We start from the raw sequence: 21225 nt of genomic DNA on the forward strand, positions 1-21225 counted from the left end.
CAGCCTGAGCAAGAGCGATACCCCGTCTCTACTAAAAATAGAAAGAAATCAATTGACCAACTAAAAATATATATACAAAAAATTAGCCGGACATGGTGGCGCATGCCTGGAGTCCCAGCTACTCGGGAGGCTGCAGCAGGAGGATTGCTTGAGCCCAGGAGTTTGAGGTTGCTGTGAGCTAGGCTGATGCCAAGGGACTCTAGCCTGGGTAACAGAGTGAGACTCTGTCTCAAAAACAAAACAAAACAGTGAATTAGGTGAAAGAGAGGATGTTCGTGTAGAAATGGGCTTGAGTGACAGAAAATAAGCTATACCAGTGCTTGGACAACCTGGACTTATAACCAAGAAATATAAGGAGAAGAACTAGAGATGGAAAGATATGAGCTCATGTCTCAAGTATAAATCTTCCCCCAATAACTCACTGGTTTCTCAGAATACTGAAGTTAGAGAAAGCAAATTTATTTGTCCAATGTTAGTATATTTACTACCCTAGCATGTAGGTGAGAATTTTGCCCACCAGTACATCATCATTATCATCATGTTCTTCAAGATGAATCTCCTAAGTCCAGACAATGTTGGTCTGAAATCCTCAGAAAACTCCCTCCACAAACTGTAGACTCTGAAGGAACAAAGTGGGTGGTCGGAGTGCAGTGGTGTGTACAACTAGTTGATCACCACCAGTTACTTAATCCTTTGTTCTTTCTCCACTCCCACTGCTCTTCCCTTGACTAGCCAAATATATTTATATATAATCTCAAGGAGCAAAGTGCTAAGTGCCCTTGCAGGAGTGAAGGGAAAACTTTCCCTTCCCTCTCTGAAGTTTCACTGAAAAATTAATTGACAAAAGGCAGATTAACAAGAGAAAAGGCAAATAAAATTGTGTTAATGCACACTGGGGAAAACCACAGAGTGATTACCCAATACTGGAGTATGTTACAGAAGCTCATATACCCTTTTCCATATGTTAGTGGGGAGATGGGGAACGTAGACAATTCTTTTGAGGGTCAGTAAATCAATAGGAAGAATGAATGGACAGAAATTAATTTGTAAATGATTCTCCTTGGAATTTGAATAAGTCTAAAGGAGCCATCATTATCTTGTGAAAAGGTCCGTCCAGGTGTGGTTACATTCCTCAGTCTTCTTTTCTGAATACAGATAGATAATGAGATTTCAGGGATGGGGATGAGAATAAATTGTTCTCCTGGGTAGGTCTAGTCTTTATGTAGGTAAGGTGAAAGCCTCTTCCAACATCTGCTGATCTCTAAAAGCCTTTAATTCAAAATACTAAGTGTGCTAGGGTACCATATTTGGGGGTAAAATTTCCTGAGTTCCTTCACCCTCTTTTGGAAATGGTGAATTTCTTCATCAAGTGCAGGCTCATTCGTGATTCAGCTATAGCAATATTAACACGTGTGCATTAATATCAATGTTGCTTGTAGGCCAGATGTGGTGGCTCATGCCTGTAATCAATCCTAGCACTCTGGGAGGCTGAGGCGGGAGGATTACTTGAGCTCAGGAGTTCAAGACCAGCCTGAGTAAGAGCGAGACCCTGTGCCTACTATAAATAGAAAGAAATTAGCCAAACAACTAAAAATAGAAAAAAATTAGCTGGGCATGGTAGCATGTGCCTGTAGTCCCAGCTACTTGAGAGGCTGAGGCAGGAGGATCACTTGAGCCCAGGAGTTTGAGGTTGCTGTGAGCTAGGCTGATACTACGACACTCTAGCCCAGGCAACACAGTGAGACTCTGTCTCAATAAATAAAAACAACAACAAAAAGAGTGCTTGTAACTAACAACCTTAAATTGAATCCAGAAGATCAAGGGCTCAACTAGTAAAGTAGTGAGGAAGAAAAGATATGGGATTCAGATTAGAGCCCCACCTCTACCTTGTCCTAACTGTTCTCTGTGCTATAGCTTCTTCATCTCTGAAATAAGGACAATTATTTCTTCTTCATAGGGTTGTTTTGATGAGTGAGAGAGAGAACTAAGAAAAGCATCTGTTACAAAGGAGGTTCTTGTGTTTGTCCCTTTAACTTGTGGCCGCATACCATACCTCATTGAACAACAAAAAATCCCTGGGATAGCAAGAAAATTTTAGGTCTGGCTTTAATTTGCAAAGTTTTGCATCACAGTATGATTTAATATACATTAATTGCCCTCAGGGAACTCCTGGATCAGAACGTAAATGAGTTACACAGGCAAGTGAGAACCTTACAAGATAAAGAAAATCTACTGGAAATAACCTGTTCTCAGCAGCAATCCAGGATTCAGCAACAAGAGACCCTCCTTACACAACTGGAAAATGAGAAAAGAAAATATGATGAGGTAAGAAAGTAAATAGATATGCTTCTCAGTCTTCCTTTTGTCATAAACCTGAGTAATAGGGAATTATTATTACTGTTAATCATTGAGTGATTACCACTTTGCATAAAAAGTTTAGCCAGGGTTCGGTCAGGAAAACAGAATCTACCCTAGGTATTTCAAACAATAAGAGATTTAACACATTGAATTCGATGCTTACAAAACAGAGGGAAGGGACTGAGGGAGAGTAGAAAGTCAGGATTTCTGCTGGCTTTGAATAAATCCGTAAGATCAGAAATCACAGAGAAGCCACCTCCTGCAACACCAAAGTGAGGAATTTGCAGGAATTCTCCCAGAGGTCTCTACAAATGTCTCATTTTCTGTCTGTCCTTTCATCTATCTGCTAGTGGCAGAGGAGAACTGTTAGGGGAAACAAACAAATCTGTTTTTTCTTTCTAAGAAAAAACCACTCTCAGAGTGCTACTTTGTTGCCCAGGCTAGAGTGAGTGCCCTGGTGTCAGCCTAGCTCACAGCAACCTCAAACTCCTGGGCTCAAGCAATCCTGCTGCCTCAGCCTCCCAAGTGATTGGGACTACAGGCATGTGCCACCATGCCCGGCTAATTTTTACTATATATATTAGTCGGCCAATTAATTTCTTTCTATTTATAGTAGAGACAGGATCTCACTCTTGCTCAGGCTGGTTTCGAACGCCTGACCTTGAGCAATCCGCCCACCTCGGCCTCCCAGAGTGCTAGGATTACAGGTGTGAGCCACTGCGGCCGGCCAAATACTTCACTTCTGATACCAGTTGTGTGGGGTTTTGCCCCACTTTAAGCAAGTCTCCAATTCTCTGTGATACCAACTGGGTGTCCTGTGAACTAAAATAAAATCTTAAGCCCCCCAGCTGACTGAAGGGTCCCCCTCTTGGCCAATGGAACACCAGAAAAACCTTAAAGTTGAGTTGCCAGCGAGGAGCAGAAGGGAGGTCAGACACGCCTAGTTATGCCCTCTCCCTTTTGGAGTTACTCTTTGTAATAATAAGACACTAAATCATTAGGACCTTAGGACTTAGGCTTAGGACCTAAGGCCATGTAAGACAAAGGTTAAAGCACACCTGCAGGTCATCAATTTACTTAACAGACCACTTGAGTCTGGTATATGTCCTGTAGCTTGTCTCTGATTAACAAACTTCATTATCTTAACTTAAAAATGTATAAAACCAAACTGTAATCTAACTATGGCGGGACCACTTGCTTAAGGCCTCCTGGGTATGGCTCTCCAGACCCAGAATAAACCTCTAAATTATTTTAAATTCTTTTCCATTGACAACCCAAAGACTGAAGTCCATTCTGACATTATCTACCTAGACATAGCACCAGATGATGGCTATCTGAGTAAGGACTCAGTCAGACAAGATTGCTCCCATTCCAGATGCCAACTGCAAGTCCAGGTTTTTGCCAGTGCTTCTGACCAACCAGCTATAAAACAGATGTTCCCACATTTCCCCCCTGGAGTTTGATCATTTGCTAGCATGGCTCATAGAACTCAGGAAACAGTTTATTTACTGGATTACAGGTTTATTATCAAAGGAGCCAACTCAGGAACAGCCAGATGGAAGAGATGCACAGGGCAAAGTATGTATGAAGGGATGTGGAGCTTCCTTCCCCTCTCTGAACGCACCACCCTCCCACCATCTCCACATATTCAACAGTCTGGGGGTTCTCCAAACTCTGTCCTTTTGGGGTTTTGTGAAGACTTAATTATGTAAGCATGATTGATTTAGTCATTGGCTCTTACTGATTAACTCAACCTTTAACCGTCTCCCCTCCCAGGAATTCTGGGTGAGCCTGAAAGTTCCAACTCTCTAGTCACATCCCAAGAACCCCCAGCAACCAGCCCACAAGCCCCTGGCTATCCAGGAGCTCCCAGCCACCCATTTGCTCATTAGCATACAGAAAGACACTTACCACTTCAGAGATTCCAAGGTTTTAGGAGCAGTGTGCCAGAACAAAGACCAATATATATATATATATATATATATATATATATATATATATATATATATATATATATATAAACCACAAGAACAATGGCTTTTACTTCACACAGGGTTTCCAAATTGTGTGCAAGTTCCTCATTAGTGGGAACTAAACTTGAACCCTGCTAGCAGGGGAGTCTGGGAAATGTAGTTTCAGACTTCCAACTCGCTGTAGGCTCCCAAAAGGTTCATTGAAAAATCACTGACATGAGGCAGAATGATTAACTGGAGAAAAAGATACTACTTTACCGTGTATACACAAGAGCCTTCAGAATGAAAATTCAACTCTGAAATGGGGTTTAGAAGCATATATGCCTTTCTGGTAAAATAAGTTATGGGGATGGTGGGGAAAGGGATTCTGTTGATTGGCAATAAAAGATTACTAGGGAGCATGAATGGATGGAGAACAAAGAGTAACTAGCAAATAGTTCTCTGTGGAATTTGAATTAGTCTGAGAGGCAGGACATTATCTTCTTAAAGAGTATATTCAGGTGTAGTCACATACCTGGTCTTACAGGGAGGAGAGGAAAAGAACAGTTGTCCTACTAGGTGGGTCTGGATCTTTAGGCATATAAAAAAACTTTAATTTTTTCGGGGAGTGCCCCTTGGTAGGATAGAGGGGAAGGTCAAAGAGACCTTAAGGCTTTTTCAGTCAGTGCAGCATGTCAAAATGTCATATATTGCAGCAAAATATTTCTAATTTTCTGCAGTGCACACTTTGAAACTAAAAAGTTTCATATATTAAAAGCAAAGCTGGTAACTTTGGAGAAATTTGAGTTAGAGGTTGTTAGAGATATACAAAGGAGTAAAAAAAAAAATGGGATCAATGGAAAAGAGCAAATTTAAACATAATGTTCCATGTCTTCTTTAGTCAGTCTTTTAGTCCTATGAATAGATCAGTTCCGTTAAACAGCTTTATCGCATCCTAGAAGCTGGCATTGCAGATGAGCTTTCAAACAGAAGAAAAACAAAGTTAATATTTGTGACTGTTCATAGAGTTTGGAGGGCGTCCTGCTGAGGTGTCTAGATGTTAAACTCAAATCATCTTCAGTTAAAGTGGAAATAGGCAGTGGCAATCTGACCTATTTTTCTCGCCTGGAGTTTGTATGTCACAAAGTATACCTGCAGGGCCTCAGGAAAAGGTAGTGGCAATTTCTCTGAGTCCCAGTCATAAAAATGGAAGAAAAGGGAGGGGGGCGGGTATATACATATATAATGAGTGAGATGTGCACCATCTGGGGGATGGTCATGCTGGATATTCAGACTTGTGGGGGGAGGGGAGAAATGGGCATTTATTGAAACCTTAAAATCTGTACCCCAATAATATACTGAAATAAAAAAAAATGGAAGAAAAATTTGAAAACATTATTTGGAGACTCGTAGCCAGGAAAAAATTCAGGATTCAGGCTAGAATCTAATAATGGGTGGGTTTACTATAATTTCTTCTGAAATATAATTTTCTGTCTACAATTTCTCTTTTCTACTAAAGACAAATCATAGTAGGACCAATTTATTTGCAAAATAAATTTTAGTTTCATTATATTTGGCCTGGTTATTTGCATACAGTGCAACAAGAATGGTTACTGACCACATCAGCTTTCCTTTTTTTTAATTGGCTTTGCTGGAACTTTTTCATAAGGAATCTCAGGTTAGACTTAAAAGCTTGTCGAGCCAAGCCAAGGATTTAACTGTGCCTGTCAGTACCAGTATGAATTGGGTAAATTCCTCTTTTATGGAGGTCCCAAGGTAACTTGGGGTTCCTGGACCTGTCAGAAGTGACATTCTTTGCTTACCACAGGTCTCAAAATGTCATAGATGAGGTACCAGATCAGTTTTTTTTTTTTTTTTTTTTTAAAAAGGGCTTTTTATTGGCTCTGTAAGTCAACCTTAATCCCTCAAAGCAGTCTAGGTATAACAGGAGAAATGGCTTGAAAAAGGGTAAAAATGTTTTCTGTCTCTCTTAAACCTCCCTTGCTCCTTTGGGAATTAAAACCTGCATCCCTGACTAAGGCCAGTGGTCAGAAGGGGCCAAAGAGTGTCCTTTACTCTTTGTACAATAGGACATGGCTCAAGGGAATTGTCTAGGTGGAAGTCATGAGATTGTCTTAGCCAAAGCTGGGATGAATCAGAACCATCAACTATAGTTGAACAGCAATAGCCTGAAGCTGATAACCCTCCATTTATTGACTGATTGATTGATTGAGACAGAGTCTCACTCTGTTGCCTGGGCTAGAGTGCTATGGCATCAGCCTAGCTGACAGCAACCTCAAACTCCTGGGCTCAAGCGATCCTCAGTCTCCTGAGTAGCTGGGACTACAGGCATGTGCCACCATGCCTGGCTAATTTTTTCTATATATTTTTAGTTGGCCAATTAATTTATTTATATTTTTAGCAGAGACAGGGTCTCACTTTTGCTCAGGCTGATTTCGAACTCCTGACCTCGAGTGATCTGCCCGCCTTGGCCTCCCAGAGTGCTAGGATTACAGGCGTGAGCTACCGCGCCCAGCCTAACCCTCCCTTTAAAAGTTCTGTATACCTGTTCAGAAACAGGATGTTGGTACTTTGACATAGGAGTCTGTCAACCTCCTCATTTTCCTACAAATTAGTGAACTTCCCTTTCCATCTCCTCAAACCATTTGTCCTTGTTCTTCTGATGTGGCCTCGGGGACAAGTGCAGAGTTTTTTGTAACATAGGCCTTTCTGAAAATATGCCAATCCAGTCAAAGCCTTGGTAAAATAACTAGTGTCTCCAATTCTGTCATATTGTAAAAGAAGATAAATTTTCATTGAACTTACACAGATAACTATATTGTCATAAAATAACAATAAACAATAAAATAACAATACTTATATATAGTTTACAAATTCTAGAAAAATCAAGCAGAGAGAAAAAAAATTCTTCAAATTGCTCACAAAAATATGCTTTACCAATTTTGTGTAAGCTATAAATAGCTCAAAAGAAGAAAAATGTTTTCTTGGCTCCTGGAAAACAAAACAGAAAAAGAATCAGTAATGTTTTAAACAAAAACTAAAAAATTAGTTTAGTACCATATAATTAAGTTTTGTTCTGTTTGAGGTTGGGTTAGCAATCTTCATGAATACACTAGCTTTTTAATTAAAGTCTTGGAAGCTTTCTTAGTCCAAATGATATGATCTCCAAAGTTATCAGTTTCAACTGTATTTATCTCTTTTTTTTTTTTTTTTTTTTTTTTTTTTTGAGTATCACTCTGTTGCCTGGGCTAGAGTGCTGGGGCATCAGCCTAGCTCACAGCAACCTCAAACTCCTGGGCTCAAGCAATCCTTCTGCCTCAGCCTCCTGAGTAGCTGGGACTACAGACATGCGCCACCATGCCCAGCTAATTTTTTTTATAAATATATTTTTATTTGTCCATCTAATTTCTATTTTTAGTAGAGACGGGGTCTCACTCTTGCTCAGGCTAGTCTCGAACTCCTGAGCTCAAACAATCCTTCCGCCTACGGCCTCCCAGAGTGCTAGGATTACAGGCGTGAGCTATTGCTCACTAGCCAGTTTCACCTCTATTTAATAGTACCTATCAGTCCTTTCCATAAATTTTCTTGAAGAAGCAAATTTTGGACTCTAGGCAGTTAAAAACTGCTTTTTTGAAAAGTATCAAAGTAAAATGATAATTGCCTTTGGATGACAAAAGTCTTAGAATAGCCATGGTTAAAGAGACAATTGACAAAGAAATTTGGGTTTTTGGTCACATAACAATTTAACATAACCGTAATTATTATTGATAACGTACACCAAAACCTGTCAGAATTTTAGGAATCTCATACAATTTTGGAACACATTAATAACATGTTTATAGCACAACACCGGAAGTGAGCTTGTGAACGCTCAGCCGCGGCTGTCTGGGCCGCTCAGGCTAGGGGATTCGTGGATTCTGTTTTTGAGACAAGAGGCAGAGTCCCAGCAGTGACTTTTTCACTCCAGTGAAGCCAGCTGGACCCTTAGAACAAACAGCATGTAAGCAGACAGCTTCAATGGGTAAATCCCTCTCCTGGAAGCCTGGGGGCGCTGTGGCACCAGTGCTGCCTCTCCTAAACCAGGACCTGTCACCCTGAACATGGTTTTAGTGAGGTCACCGGTTACACTGTGAATACTAATTAGGAACATAGTCAGCTTAACTCAATACACTCAGTGCTCAAATACCCTCGAGGAGTTTGTTGCATGGCCTTGTTTATCATTACCTAACTCAATGAGTGAGCAACTTGGTTGTCACCTCTAGGTGTCGCTCGCCCATCAAGGCAGGGGGCCTAGGACTAAGGGGAAGGGCTTGGATGTTTTGGAGGTTTTTTGGAAGTAAATATTTATTTTTTTATTTTTGTTTCACGATATTATGAGGGTACAAACATTTTGGTTATGTTTTATGTCTTTGCCTCACCTAAGCTAGGATTAGAGGCATGCCCTTCTCCTCTACAATGCTCACAATGTTCATTAGTTGTGAGGTTACCACCCCCCAATCCCCTAATCCCCGGGGAATATTACCACTGTGTGAGCACCATAGTGCTGATCAGTTAGTGCCAATTTGATGGCGAGTACATGTGGAGCCTATTCTTCCGATCTTGTGTTACCTCACTTCGGATAAGGGGCTCAAGCTCTATTCAGGAAAATATAAGAGGTGCTAGGTCACTGTCATTTCTTTAAATTAAGTAATATTCCATTGTATACATGCCAAATTTTAATAATCCACTCATGAATTCTATAATAAAGACATCTGCACTCGAATGTTTATGGCAGCACAATTCTCGTAAGGATGTGGATGTTTTGATTTTACAAAAGGCCTAACTTCCTTAGAGCCAACTCAGGGTTTGCCCTGGGGCTAGCGAAGGCAAATGGACTGAATTCTCCCCCTTCTCTTTGGATCCTGTGGAAGATAAGCACAGTGCAACTTTAATTAAAACAGTAAAAGCAGATTTTATTTAGTAATCATTTACAGTCAAGGAAAGAGCTGAGCTCCATTCCATTTGTATAGAGGTGATTGGGCATTTTAAAGGAAGAATGAGGCCAGGCGTGGTGGCTCACGCCTGTAATCCTAGCACTCTGAGAGGCCAAGGCAGGCAGATTGCTCGAGGTCAGGAGTTTGAAACCAGCCTGAGTGAGACCTTGTCTCTACTAAAAATAGAAAGAAATTAATTGACCATCTAAAAATATATATACAAAAAATTAGCCGGGCATGGTGTCCTATGCCTGTAGTCCCAGCTACTCGGGAGGCTGAGGGAGGCTGAGGCAGTAGGATCACTTGAGCCCTGGAGATTGAGATTGCTGTGAGCTAAGCTGATGCCACAGCACTCACTCTAGCCTGGGCAACAAAGTAAGACTCTGTCTCAAAAAATAAAATAAAATAAAGGAAGAATGAAGGTGAGAAAGTGAATGGGGCTCAGTAGAGTCAAAGAAGTGAAAACCTACAGAGGGTTGATTAGGGTAAATGAGATTAGGCCAGAGATGTCTGCTAGCTGGCAGATTTATCTAAGATACTGTGCTATTCTCCCACTAAGTCTGGGAGATAGAGGCCCATATACATCTTAAAGGGATGAAGGAAGAATTCATAACTGTAAGCACTTAGTACCATGTTTCCCCGAAAATAAGACAGGGTATTATATTTATTTTCCTCAAGAAGACACCCTAGGGCTTATCTTCAGGGGATGTGTTATTTTTTTTAAGTACAGTACAACAGTCTACATTTATAAAAATATAGTTAAGTTGTCTTCTTCTGGAACATCATCATAACTATCTAAACCCCAAATTCCATCCTGAATTTCTTGCGACTCTATTTCCTTTGGAACCATTGGCCCCAATGTCTCATGTCTAGCAATAGAGCTCTCATGGGGCAGATGAGATGGGCTGCTCATCTTTACCACTCTGCAAGGAAATGCATGGGTTGTGCAGATATGCTGCGTAGCCACGCCCATCACTAGGTGTTATTTTCAGAGAAGGGCTTATATTGCACAAATGCTTAGAAATCCTGCTAGGGCTTATTTTATGGGTAGGTCTTATTTTCGGGGAAACACGGTAAATGCTCTTAAGAAAGAGAGGTCTGAGCTTGTAATCCTAGCATTCTGGGAGGCCGGGGCAGATGGATTGCTCAAGGTCAGGAGTTCAAACCAGCCTGAGCAAGAGCGAGACCCCGTCTCTACTATAAATAGAAAGAAATTAATTGGCCAACTAAAAATATATAGAAAAAATTAGCCGGGCATAGTGGCGTATGCATGTAGTCCCAGCTACTCAGGAGGCTGAGGCAGAAGGATTGGTTAGCCCAGGAGTTTGAGGTTGCTGTGAGCTAGGCTGATGCCACAGCACTCACTCTAGCCTGGGCAACAAAGGGAGAATCTGTCCCCCCCCCAAAAAAAAGAGAGAGGTCTGGAGCCTATCAACAGATGTTGCCTAGAACAAACTAAATTCTGGCAACATTGAGCTTTCTCAGGCAGGCATTTTAATTGGGGGACGGGGCCGGGGGTGGGTGGGAATAATAGGGACATGACTTATGCTACTTGAAGGCATGCTACAGTTGGGTTGTCTCTTAGAGTAGAAGTTTGGATGGAGTTGTTACATGCGAAGAGTTTGGCAGTTCTCAATCCCCTGCCGTACCCTCATCTGATGAATGAGCATAAAAAAAAAAAAAAATGAGGCCTGCAAGGTGGCCCATGCCTGTAATCCTACCACTTTGGGAAGCCAGTGCAGGAGGATTGCTTGAGGCCAGGAGTTCAAGACCAGCCTGTCATATTTGACAATGTTTCTCAATGTTTCTTGTATTTGTTTTATTTATTTATTTATTTATTTATTTATTTTTTTTGAGACAGAGTCTCGCTTTGTTGTCCAGGCTAGAGTGAGTGCCGTGGCGTCAGCCTAGCTCACAGCAACCTCAAACTCCTGGGCTCGAGCGATCCTTCTGCCTCAGCCTCCCGAGTAGCTAGGACTACAGGCATGAGCCACCATGCCCGGCTAATTTTTTATTATATATATATCAGTTGGCCAATTAATTTCTTTCTATTTATAGTAGAGACGGGGTCTCGCTCTTGCTCAGGCTGGTTTTGAACTCCTGACCTTGAGCAATCCGCCCGCCTCGGCCTCCCAAGAGCTAGGATTACAGGCGTGAGCCACCGCGCCCGGCCTGTTTCTTGTATTTGTTTTAATATGCCAAATAAGCCTAATATGTCTCTCTTGGACTTTCAGTGGCTCTAATATTTAAAAAGGCCAGTTTGAGGTCAAAAAGACTGAATTTAGGATTTTGGTATTAGAAATTTTGTCAAATATCAAAGTGGTGAAGTTAACCACCAGTAATACAATAACACACAATTTGCTAGTGGTATTGACATGAGAAGCCACTCTCACTTTCATGCCTTGTCTCTTTTCCATATTCTAGCTATGAGAGAAACAACATCATATATTAATCACAGTTAAAAGCTTATACATCATCTTATAAGACAGCACCTCGTGCCAGGCATGGTGGCTCATGCCTATAATCCCAGGGCTTTGGGAGGCAGAGGCAGGAGGATTACTTGAGCCCAAGAGTTTGAGGCTACAGTGAGCTATGATCGTGCCACTCTACTCCAGCCTGAGTGAGACCTCATCTCTAAAAAAAAAGATAGCACCTTAAACCCTATGAGGTGTTGCCACCTAGACAGCATCAGAGCTAAATCTTCAACAGACCATTTCACTGTTTTTCAGCCTAGTTTTTTCTGCCTCATGGGATGTAGTAGGACCAATGAATCACATACATAAGTCATTGTTTCACTTCTCTTACTGTAAATTCATTTTCTTGGTCAGAAACAATGTTGAGTTGTATATCATGACAAGAAACAAGGAATTTGGTAATTCCACAGATGGTGGTCCTGGCAAAAGTAATATGGACTGACAAAGCAAATTTTCAGGTCTCTTCCGCAAAGAGACCTGCAGCCTTTTATCAAGGTCACTGGGCACTGGAGAAAGGGAATTATATAGACTTTTGGGGGATTATAGTACAGTGATTCTTACACTAACACTTTGGAACACAAAACAACATGGTTTTTGTTTTGTTTTGGTTTGTTTTGAGACAGAGTCTCACTCTTTGGCCATGACTAGAGTGCCGTGGCGGCAGCCTAGCTCACAGCAACCTCAAACTCCTGGGCTCAAGCAATCCTCCTGCCTCAGCCTCCCAAGTAGCTGGGACTACAGGCATGCACCACCATGCCCGGCTAATTTTTTCTATATATATTTTAGTTGGCCAATTCGTTTCTTTCTATTTTTAGTGGAGACGGGGGTCTCACTCTTGCTCAGGCTGATCTCAAACTCCTGACCTTGAGTGATCCGCCCGCCTCAGCCTCCCAGAGTGCTAGGATTACAGGCTTGAGCCACCGCGCCCGGCCCTCAATGTTGTTTTGTGTTCCAAAGTATTAGTGTCAGAATCACTGTACTGTAATCCCCCAAAAGTCTATATAATTCCCTTTCTCCAGTGCCCAGTGACCTTGATAAAAGGCTACAGGTCTCTTTGCAGAAGGTTTGGGAGAAAATCACATAGTTGTGGCAGTATCACAGGGTTTTTCCTGAAAAAAAAAAAAAACACAAAAAACTCCAACATGCTCATCATTCGAAGGACTGTGTGTCTATGAACTGGCTCAGGTCTAGGGATTGAGCAAGAAGAGCCATTCATTACTTTCCATTCTTGTCATTTAAATTGGACCTCTGTTTACCAGACCCAAGGGTTTTATTTATTTAAAAATGTAACTCTAGGAAGACTTAGAGTAGTTGCTCATCTATTTTAGTTCTACAATCATTGTGATCAATTAACTACAACCAGATTGTTGTGAGTCAAATCCTTTGATTCTATATCTGGCCCTATTGTCAATAACAGTAACAATGACCACCTTGTATCTGGGGGTTAAGCACTGCCACTTGACCTCTGACACTCTGTGGTACCATCATCTGCATGAAAATCAGGGAGCCATTCCAACAGTGGCACCTCCCACCATTATCCTCAGCATTATAGAGCATTTCAAGGAATCTGGTGCTTTCTCATCAGGGTATTTGGTAAAGCCTTGCTGAAGAGAGTGCCTTTAGGATTTCCATGGTTATAATGTTGGTGAGCAGGTCACCCATGACAAATCCACTCCAAATTTTCTACCTACTTAAGCTTTGGATTCCTCCTTCCCCTTATGCTAAAGAAGTATGGCACTTTAATGCCATTTAATATAGGTTACTGTTGGGTCCAAGTTTCAGTCAGCCAACAAGCAAAGTCATTCTTAGATATTCTAAACACATTAAATCCTGAATTTCTGATAAGTGAATTCATATCAATAAATTCATCTTATTCAACATTACAGCTGACCCTTGAACAACATGTTTGAACTGCATGAGCCAACTTATATGCAGATGTTTTTCAATAAATATGAATATATTGGGAAACTTTCTGCAGATTTTCCATAATTTGAAAAAACTCACAGATGAACCCTGTAGCCTAGAAATGTCAAAAAAGTTAAGAAAAAGGTATGTCATGAATGCATGAAATCTATGTAGATATCAGTCTATTTTATCATTTACTAACAAAATATACACAAATCTATTATAAAAAGTTAACATTTATCAAAATATACACACAAACACAGATGTACATGGCCCCATCTGCAGTCAAGAGAAATTACATTTAATACTGCAAAAGTAAAGATACAGCATTAAATCATAACTGCATAGTAAGTGTAGTAGGTACTGTACTACTATAATAATTTTGTAGCCACCACCTGTTGCTATAGCAGTGAGCTCAAGTGTTGCAAGTATCCACTTAAAACACTATGTGATGCTAATCATCTCCACATGAACAGTTCATTGCTCCAGTAAATTGCATATTGAAGTAAAAAGTGATCTCTCGTGGTTCTCAAGTATTTTTCATCATGTTTAGTGCAATACCATAAACCTATAATAACACCAAGAGACCCATACAAAGTGATGCTGGAATTGCTCCCAAGAAGCAGAGAAAAATTATGACATTACAAGAAAAACTTGAATTGCTTTATATATACCATAGATGAGGTCTGCAGCTGTGGTTGCATGCCATTTCAAGATAAATGAATCCAGCATAAGGACCATTATAAATAAAGAAAAGGAAATTCATGAAGCCATCACTGTAACTATGCCAGTTGGCACATAAACCTTGCACACTCTATGAAATACCTTTTTATTATCTCATATTGAAAATGCAGCTTTTATATCTGTGCAGGTTTGCTATAAAAAAGGCATACCTATAGACTCTAATATGGTTCAAGAAAAAGAAGTTATTATATGACAACTTAAAGCAAAAGGAAAGTGAAGAATGTAAAGCTGAAGAATTTCATGCCAGCAAAGGATGGTTTGATAATTCTAGAAAAAGCTTGGCTTAAAAAATGTCAAGATAACAGGAGAAGCAGTTTCTGCTGACCAAGAGGTGGCAGAAGAGTTCCCAGATGCTGTTAAGAAAATCATTGAAGGTAGGTCAGGCGCGGTGGCTCATGCCTGTAATCCTAGCACTCTGGGAGGCTGAGGCGGGCGGATCACTCAAGGTCAGGAGTTCAAAACCAGCTCTGAGCAAGACCCTGTCTCTACTAAAAATAGAAAGAAATTAATTGGACAACTAAAAAATATATATATACAAAAAATTAGCCGGGCATGGTGGCACATGCCTGTAGTCCCAGCTACTTGGGAGGCTGAGACAGGAGGATTGCCTGAGCCCAGGAGTTTGAGGTTGCAGTGAGCTAGGCTGATGCCATGGCACTCACTCTAGCCTGGGCAACAAAGTGAGACTCTGTCTCAAAAAAAAAAAAAAAAAAGAAACGAAAAGAAAAGAAAAGAAAATCATTGAAGGAGAAAAGATATCTGCCTAAACAGTTTTTGAATGCAGACAAAAGTACCCTATTCTGGAAAAAATGCCACAAAGGACATTTATTAGTAAGAAAGAGAAGTGATCACCAGGATTTAAGGCAGGAGCTCTATTGTTTTGTGCAAATTCAGTAGATTTATGATCAGGATGGCCCTTATCTAATCTAAAGCTGCTAAACCCTGAGCCTTGAAGGCAAAAGATAAATACCAACTGTCAGTCTTTTGGTCGTACAAGAAGAAGGCCTAGCCAACGAGAACCCTTATTCTGGATTGGTTCTATTGTCCCTGAAGTCAACAAGTACCTTGCCAGTAAGAGACTGCCTTTTAAAGTTCTTTAGATATTGTACAATGCACCTGGCCTCTCGGAACCCCTTGAGTTCAATACCAAAGGCACTGAAGTAGTCTACTTGCCCCAGATCAGAGGATGAATAGGACATTTAAGGCTCATTACACATGATATTCTATGGAGAGAATTGTTAACAATATTGGGGAGAACACTGATAGAACATCTTGAAAGTCTGGAAGGATTACACCATTGAAGGTGCCATCATTTTTATAGAAAAAGCCATGAAAGCCATCAAGCCTGAAACAATAAATTCCTATTGGACAGAACTGTGTCCAGATATTGTGCATGACTTTACAGGATTTATGACAGAATCAATCAAGGAAATCATGATAGAGATTATGGATATGGCAAAAAAGGTGGGGGAGGGGAGGTGAAGAGTTTCAAGATAAAGATCTTAGAGAAATTCAAGAGCTAATAGACCCATACCTGAGGAATTAACAGGAGAAGACTTGATGGAGATGAGTGCTTCCAAACCAGTGTCAGATGATGAGGAAGAAAATATAGAAGAAGCAATGCAAGAAAACAGATTGACATTAGACAATTTGGTGGAAAGGCTCTTATGCAAGACTGCTTTTGACTTTTTTTACAACATATGGAGCCTTCTCTATGATATGGGCCCTGACACTATAGCAAACAATGAAAGGATTGTTACTATATAGAAACATTTTTAGAAAAATGAAAAAGCAAGAAAGTCAGACAGAAATTATCATGTGTTTTTGTAAAGGTACACCAAGTGTGCCTGCCTCTTCTGCCTCCCCTTCCACCTCCTCCACTTCTTCCAACTCTGCCACCCCTGAGACGGCAAGACCAACCCCTCCTTTTCCTCAGCCTACTCAACGTGAAGATGATGAGGATGAAGACCTTTATGATGATCCACTTCCAATTAATGAATAGTAAATATATTTCCTTTTCCTTATGATTTTCTGAATTTTTCTCTACCTTTACTGTTAGAATACAGTATATAATATATATAACATACAAAATATGTATTAATAGACTGTTTATATTATTGGTGAGGCTTCCAGACAACAGTAAGCTATTAGTAGTTACATTTATGGGGAGTCAAAAGTTATATGCAGATTTTCAACTGCGTGGGGGTCAGCACCCCTAACCCACATGTTGTTCAAGGGTCAACTGTGTATTCCTTCCTCCCGAGTATAATTCCCTACAAATACATTCCTATATATACTCCTAGGGATTCTGCCAATTTAAGTTGGCAAAATCTTGCCATTCTTTCAATGTGACAGTCCCTAGGTCAGTCCCTACACTCAACCCCCCACTGCCTGAGGTGGATCCAACTGTGGTTATAGGATTGGAGGCAATGAGAAGTGGTAGTAGAGAGTTGGGTCTTGAGGACAATAGACTTCCCCTTACACGGTAACTGCCTCAGTTGAAAGCAATGCAGAATCCTCAAGATCCCTCTCCTTAGACAGCAGAGGAAGGACTGCTTATGCTGGCAAGAGAGGCTCAGTGAAATTCAGAGCCCCAGGGAGCTCGACATCATTGGAGTCCCTCAGATGTCTTCATTCCCAATGCGCAGGTTTTCATGCGTTCTCAAAGCCCTGTTTTTCACATGAGAGACCTGGCAAGACTATGAAATCACTTAGTGCTGTAATTCTGCAGTCCACTTGATGATATTTGGGATTTGGTTTGGGGGCACACTGGCCTTTTGGCTACAAGAGTTCTTTTTGGGCACTCACAGAAGCTCTCTGGTTCTCTGTACCTTGTTCCAGTAATTAAATCCCCAAGTCAGACATTTTCTTCTAAGCTCATCAATGTAGATGTGGCTAGCCCACCTCACAATCCTTATTCTCACTTCTACTATAACATTCTTTGCATCAGTCAGGTGATCTTCCAAAGCACTTCATTACCAGCAACTATCCGTGATGATATAATCAACACTTTTGACATGGATTGCTAGTACTTGTGATAAGTACCACCTTCCAATCTCACCAGGTCAGATAGCCAACTTTGAGTTTCTATTCACTGCAGCCACTTCTAATACTTTGTCAGGCTTAAGCAGGAGACAGCTTTTTCTTTATGTACCCAAGCTGGAATATTTTTAATATAGTGAATTCAAGGTTTACAAAATTATTAGGAAGGCTTGGGGAGCAAAAGTAAAGAAAAATAGCTACTGGCTTTCAGGAAATCTGTAAGTACAAAAATCCCATGAAGCTATTGTGATCTCAGAAGCTAGAGTGATTACAGTCAGAAGCTTGTTTCAGCAGAAAGGCTTTGCCAATTTACATTTCCTAACATTATACCTTTGCCAACACAGAGTATTCTCATTATTTTTTAATGTTTTTCAGCATATCCAGAGCAATAAGGAATTGTCAGAGAAGTTGTCTGGGTTACAGCAAGAAAAGGAAGCTCTACATGAAGAATATGGGCAATTTTTGAAGCAGCTCGATGTCCATGTGAGGTAAAGAAAAACAAGTTCCCTTTGGAAGAAAACTAGTAATTATTTCTTGCTGAGCCTGCTCCAGGGCTAAATAGTGGGGTGCCCACTGAAGTAACCTTTCAAGAGGGCCCAATCCCTGATGAATGTTATTTCCATGTGTGCACGCAAGTGTTGATCCATTAGTACCAGTTAGTACCTGTGGTGTTTGTTTTTCCATTCTTATGATACTTCACTTAGAAGAATGGGCTCCAACTCCATCCAGGGTAATACAAGAGGTATTAGTTCACCATTTTGGCTGGGCACGGTGGCTCACGCCTGTAATCCTAGCACTCTGGGAAGCTGAGGCAGGCAGATCATTTGAGCTCAGGAGTTCGAGACCAGCCTGAGCAAGAGCGAGACCCCATCTCTACTAAAAGTAGAAACAAATTAATTGGCCAACTAAAAAAAAACAACAAAAAAAAACACATATATATAAATTAGCCTGGCATGGTGGCTCATGCCTGTAGTCCCAGCTACTCGGGAGGCTGAAGCTGGAAGATTGCTTGAGTCCAGGAGTCTGAGGTTGCTGTGAGCTAGGCTGACACCATGGCACTCTAGCCTGGGCAACACAGCGAGACTCTGTCTAAATAGAAAATTTTCTAATAGGAAATTAGCCAGGCATGGTGGCGCATGCCTGTAGTCCCAGCTATTCGGGAGGCTGAGGCAGCAGGATCGCTTGAGCCCAGGAGTTGGAGGTTGTGTGAGCGAGGCTGACGCCAGGGCACTCTATCCTAGGCAACAAAGCGAGACTCTGTCTCAAAAAAAAAAGAAGAGGTATTAGTGCACCATTTTTTTTATGGTTGAGTAGTACTCCGTGGTATAGATATACCACATTTTATTAATCCACTCATGTATTGATGGGCACTTGGGCTGTTTCCACATCTGCAATTATGAATTGTGCTGCTATGAACATTCAAGTGCAGATGTTTTATTATAGAATGTCTTTTTTTCCTGGGTAAATACCCAGTAGTGAGATTGCTGGATCAAATGGTAGTTCTACTTTAGTTCTTTCAGGTACCTCCATACTACTTTCTATAGAATTTCACTAGGTTGTAGTCCCACCAGCAGTGTATGAATGGTCCTATGTCCCCACATCCACACCAACATTTGTTGTTTTGGGACTTTTTGATAAAGGCCATTCTCACTGGAGTTAAGTGATATTTCATTGTGGTTTTGATTTGCATTTCCCTGATGATTAGAGATGTTGAACATTTTTTCATATGTTTGTTTGCCATTAGTCTATCTTCTTTTGAAAAGTTTCTGTTCGTGTCCTTTGCCCACTTTTTAATGGAGTTGTTTGATTTTTTTTCTTGGTGATTTGCCTGAGTTAGAACTATGGATCTTAAAAAGTGTTGACAAACATTTGGAAGTATCCTACCAAATTGTTCTGCCATCATTATATAAGAGTAGCAATTTTACCACATCCTCATTAGTGCTGGATAATATTATTGATGGAGAGGGATCTCTGATGAAATTTACCCCAATATTCTATGTTTTAATTGAAGTATAATTTGCATATAATAAATGCAAAGATTTTTTAAATGTACAAGTGGATGAATTTTGATAAATATATGTGCCCACAATACCACCACCCCCAATCAAGATACAGAACATTCTCATTATCCCTTCACGTCCTCTCCTTCCTGTTCCACCCTCCTGCTCCCCCCACCTCCCTCCAGGCAGCCACTTTTCTGACTTCTGCCTCTCCTAGAATTTCATCTAAATGGAATCATACTGCATGTAACCTTTTATGTTTGACTTCTTTTGCTCAACGTACTCTATTATTTTCATGTGTACTTATTGTCAGAAATTGCTCGTCACTTTATTTTGAATTTGTTTGATGGCCAGTGAGGCTCAATATTTTCTATGTTATTTGTACACAGCCTTTTAGGGCAGTGGATCCTTACTCTGGGTGTACATGCCTGGGCTCCAGTATAGATGAATTAAATCAAAACCTGTGGACACAGGGCCTGTAGATCAGTATTTTTCTAAAAGCGTCCTCATGTGATTCTATTTTTTTTTTTTTTTCTTGCTCTTAGTACTACCCAACTCATGTGATTCTAATGTGCATCCAGGGTTGAAAATGACAGATTTAGGAAAGAAAAAGGAAGGAATTGTCAAAACTCTAAATTCATTTTTGTTTTCATTCCCCTAATCCCTGTCTTGACCTTTACAGACAATGCTTATTGTTTACATGTTTTCCCAACCACTTTTTCAGAGCAACAAATTCCTTTCCTTTTTGAAATCAAAGTAATAACAATCTGGTTATACTTAAACACAGCTAAAGGCTGTCCCTAAATTTTGGAACATAAGTATTGTGCTGTCTCATAACACTAATAGTTAACAAAAAGCTCCCTCGAAGGTGGAGAAATTAAAAAAAATTTTTTTTAAAGAAGAAGAAAAAAGCCACAAATAAACATAGCAAATCTACAGGTTCTTTGGGGATATTGGCCAACAGAACTTCAGACCAAACCAATAGCTGTGCCAAATAACCAGCCAGCAACAAGGAAAGGCTCTAAGTTCTCTCCAGCTGTCTTACATCAACATACTTTTTAACCAAGCATAACACTACAGGGAGAAACCTGAATACCAAATAATAGGAGACTAGTTATTATAACTAGTGTATTAGAACATTCACGTAATGGGACATAATATAGCTGTAAAGGATGATGGCTATGAATACTAGATCACATGAGAAAATGCTTGTGGTATAATAAAAGAGTGTAAAGTAACATTTTAATGTAGACAATGTTTAAACAAAAGATACTTATAAAAAGGAATAGAAGGAAATACAACAATATCATAGTACTGATCATATTGGGAGTTAGAGATTTTCCCAAATTTTCTATAACTTATCCTCTTAAAGAACACATTTATTTTTTAATTATCCAAATGGCAGAATAATAGAGCAGCTGTCTGGCATGGGAAGCTAGAGACTTGGGTTGTAATATTCCAGTACAGGATAAGTAAAAGAAATTTCAGAAGTACATTTTTTTTTTTTTTTTTTTTGAGACAGAGTCTCGCTTTGTTGTCCAGGCTAGAGTGAGTGCCGTGGCGTCAGCCTAGCTCACAGCAACCTCAAACTCCTGGGCTCAAGTGATCCTTCTGCCTCAGCCTCCCGAGGAGTAGCTGGGACTACAGGCATGCGCCACCATGCCCGGCTAATTTTTTATATATATATCAGTTGGCCAATTAATTTCTTTCTATTTATAGTAGAGACGGGGTCTCGCTCTTGCTCAGGCTGGTTTTG

General features: G+C 40.4%; 1 protein-coding gene across 11 annotated transcripts in view; it reads left to right on the forward strand.

Moving 5' to 3' along the window:
- CCDC30 (coiled-coil domain containing 30) overlaps nt 1–21225 on the forward strand; it is a 137505-nt gene that overhangs the window by 93849 nt on the left and 22431 nt on the right. For all 11 annotated transcript variants that reach the window (XM_075997205.1, XM_075997203.1, XM_075997201.1 and 8 more), the window contains 2 exons: nt 2163–2325; nt 17845–17957. In XM_075997205.1, coding sequence (XP_075853320.1) covers nt 2163–2325; nt 17845–17957 — 276 coding nt within the window. The remainder of the gene's footprint in view (nt 1–2162; nt 2326–17844; nt 17958–21225) is intronic.

The sequence above is a fragment of the Microcebus murinus genome, chromosome 2 (assembly GCF_040939455.1).
Source record: "Microcebus murinus isolate Inina chromosome 2, M.murinus_Inina_mat1.0, whole genome shotgun sequence".
NCBI lineage: Eukaryota > Metazoa > Chordata > Mammalia > Primates > Cheirogaleidae > Microcebus > Microcebus murinus.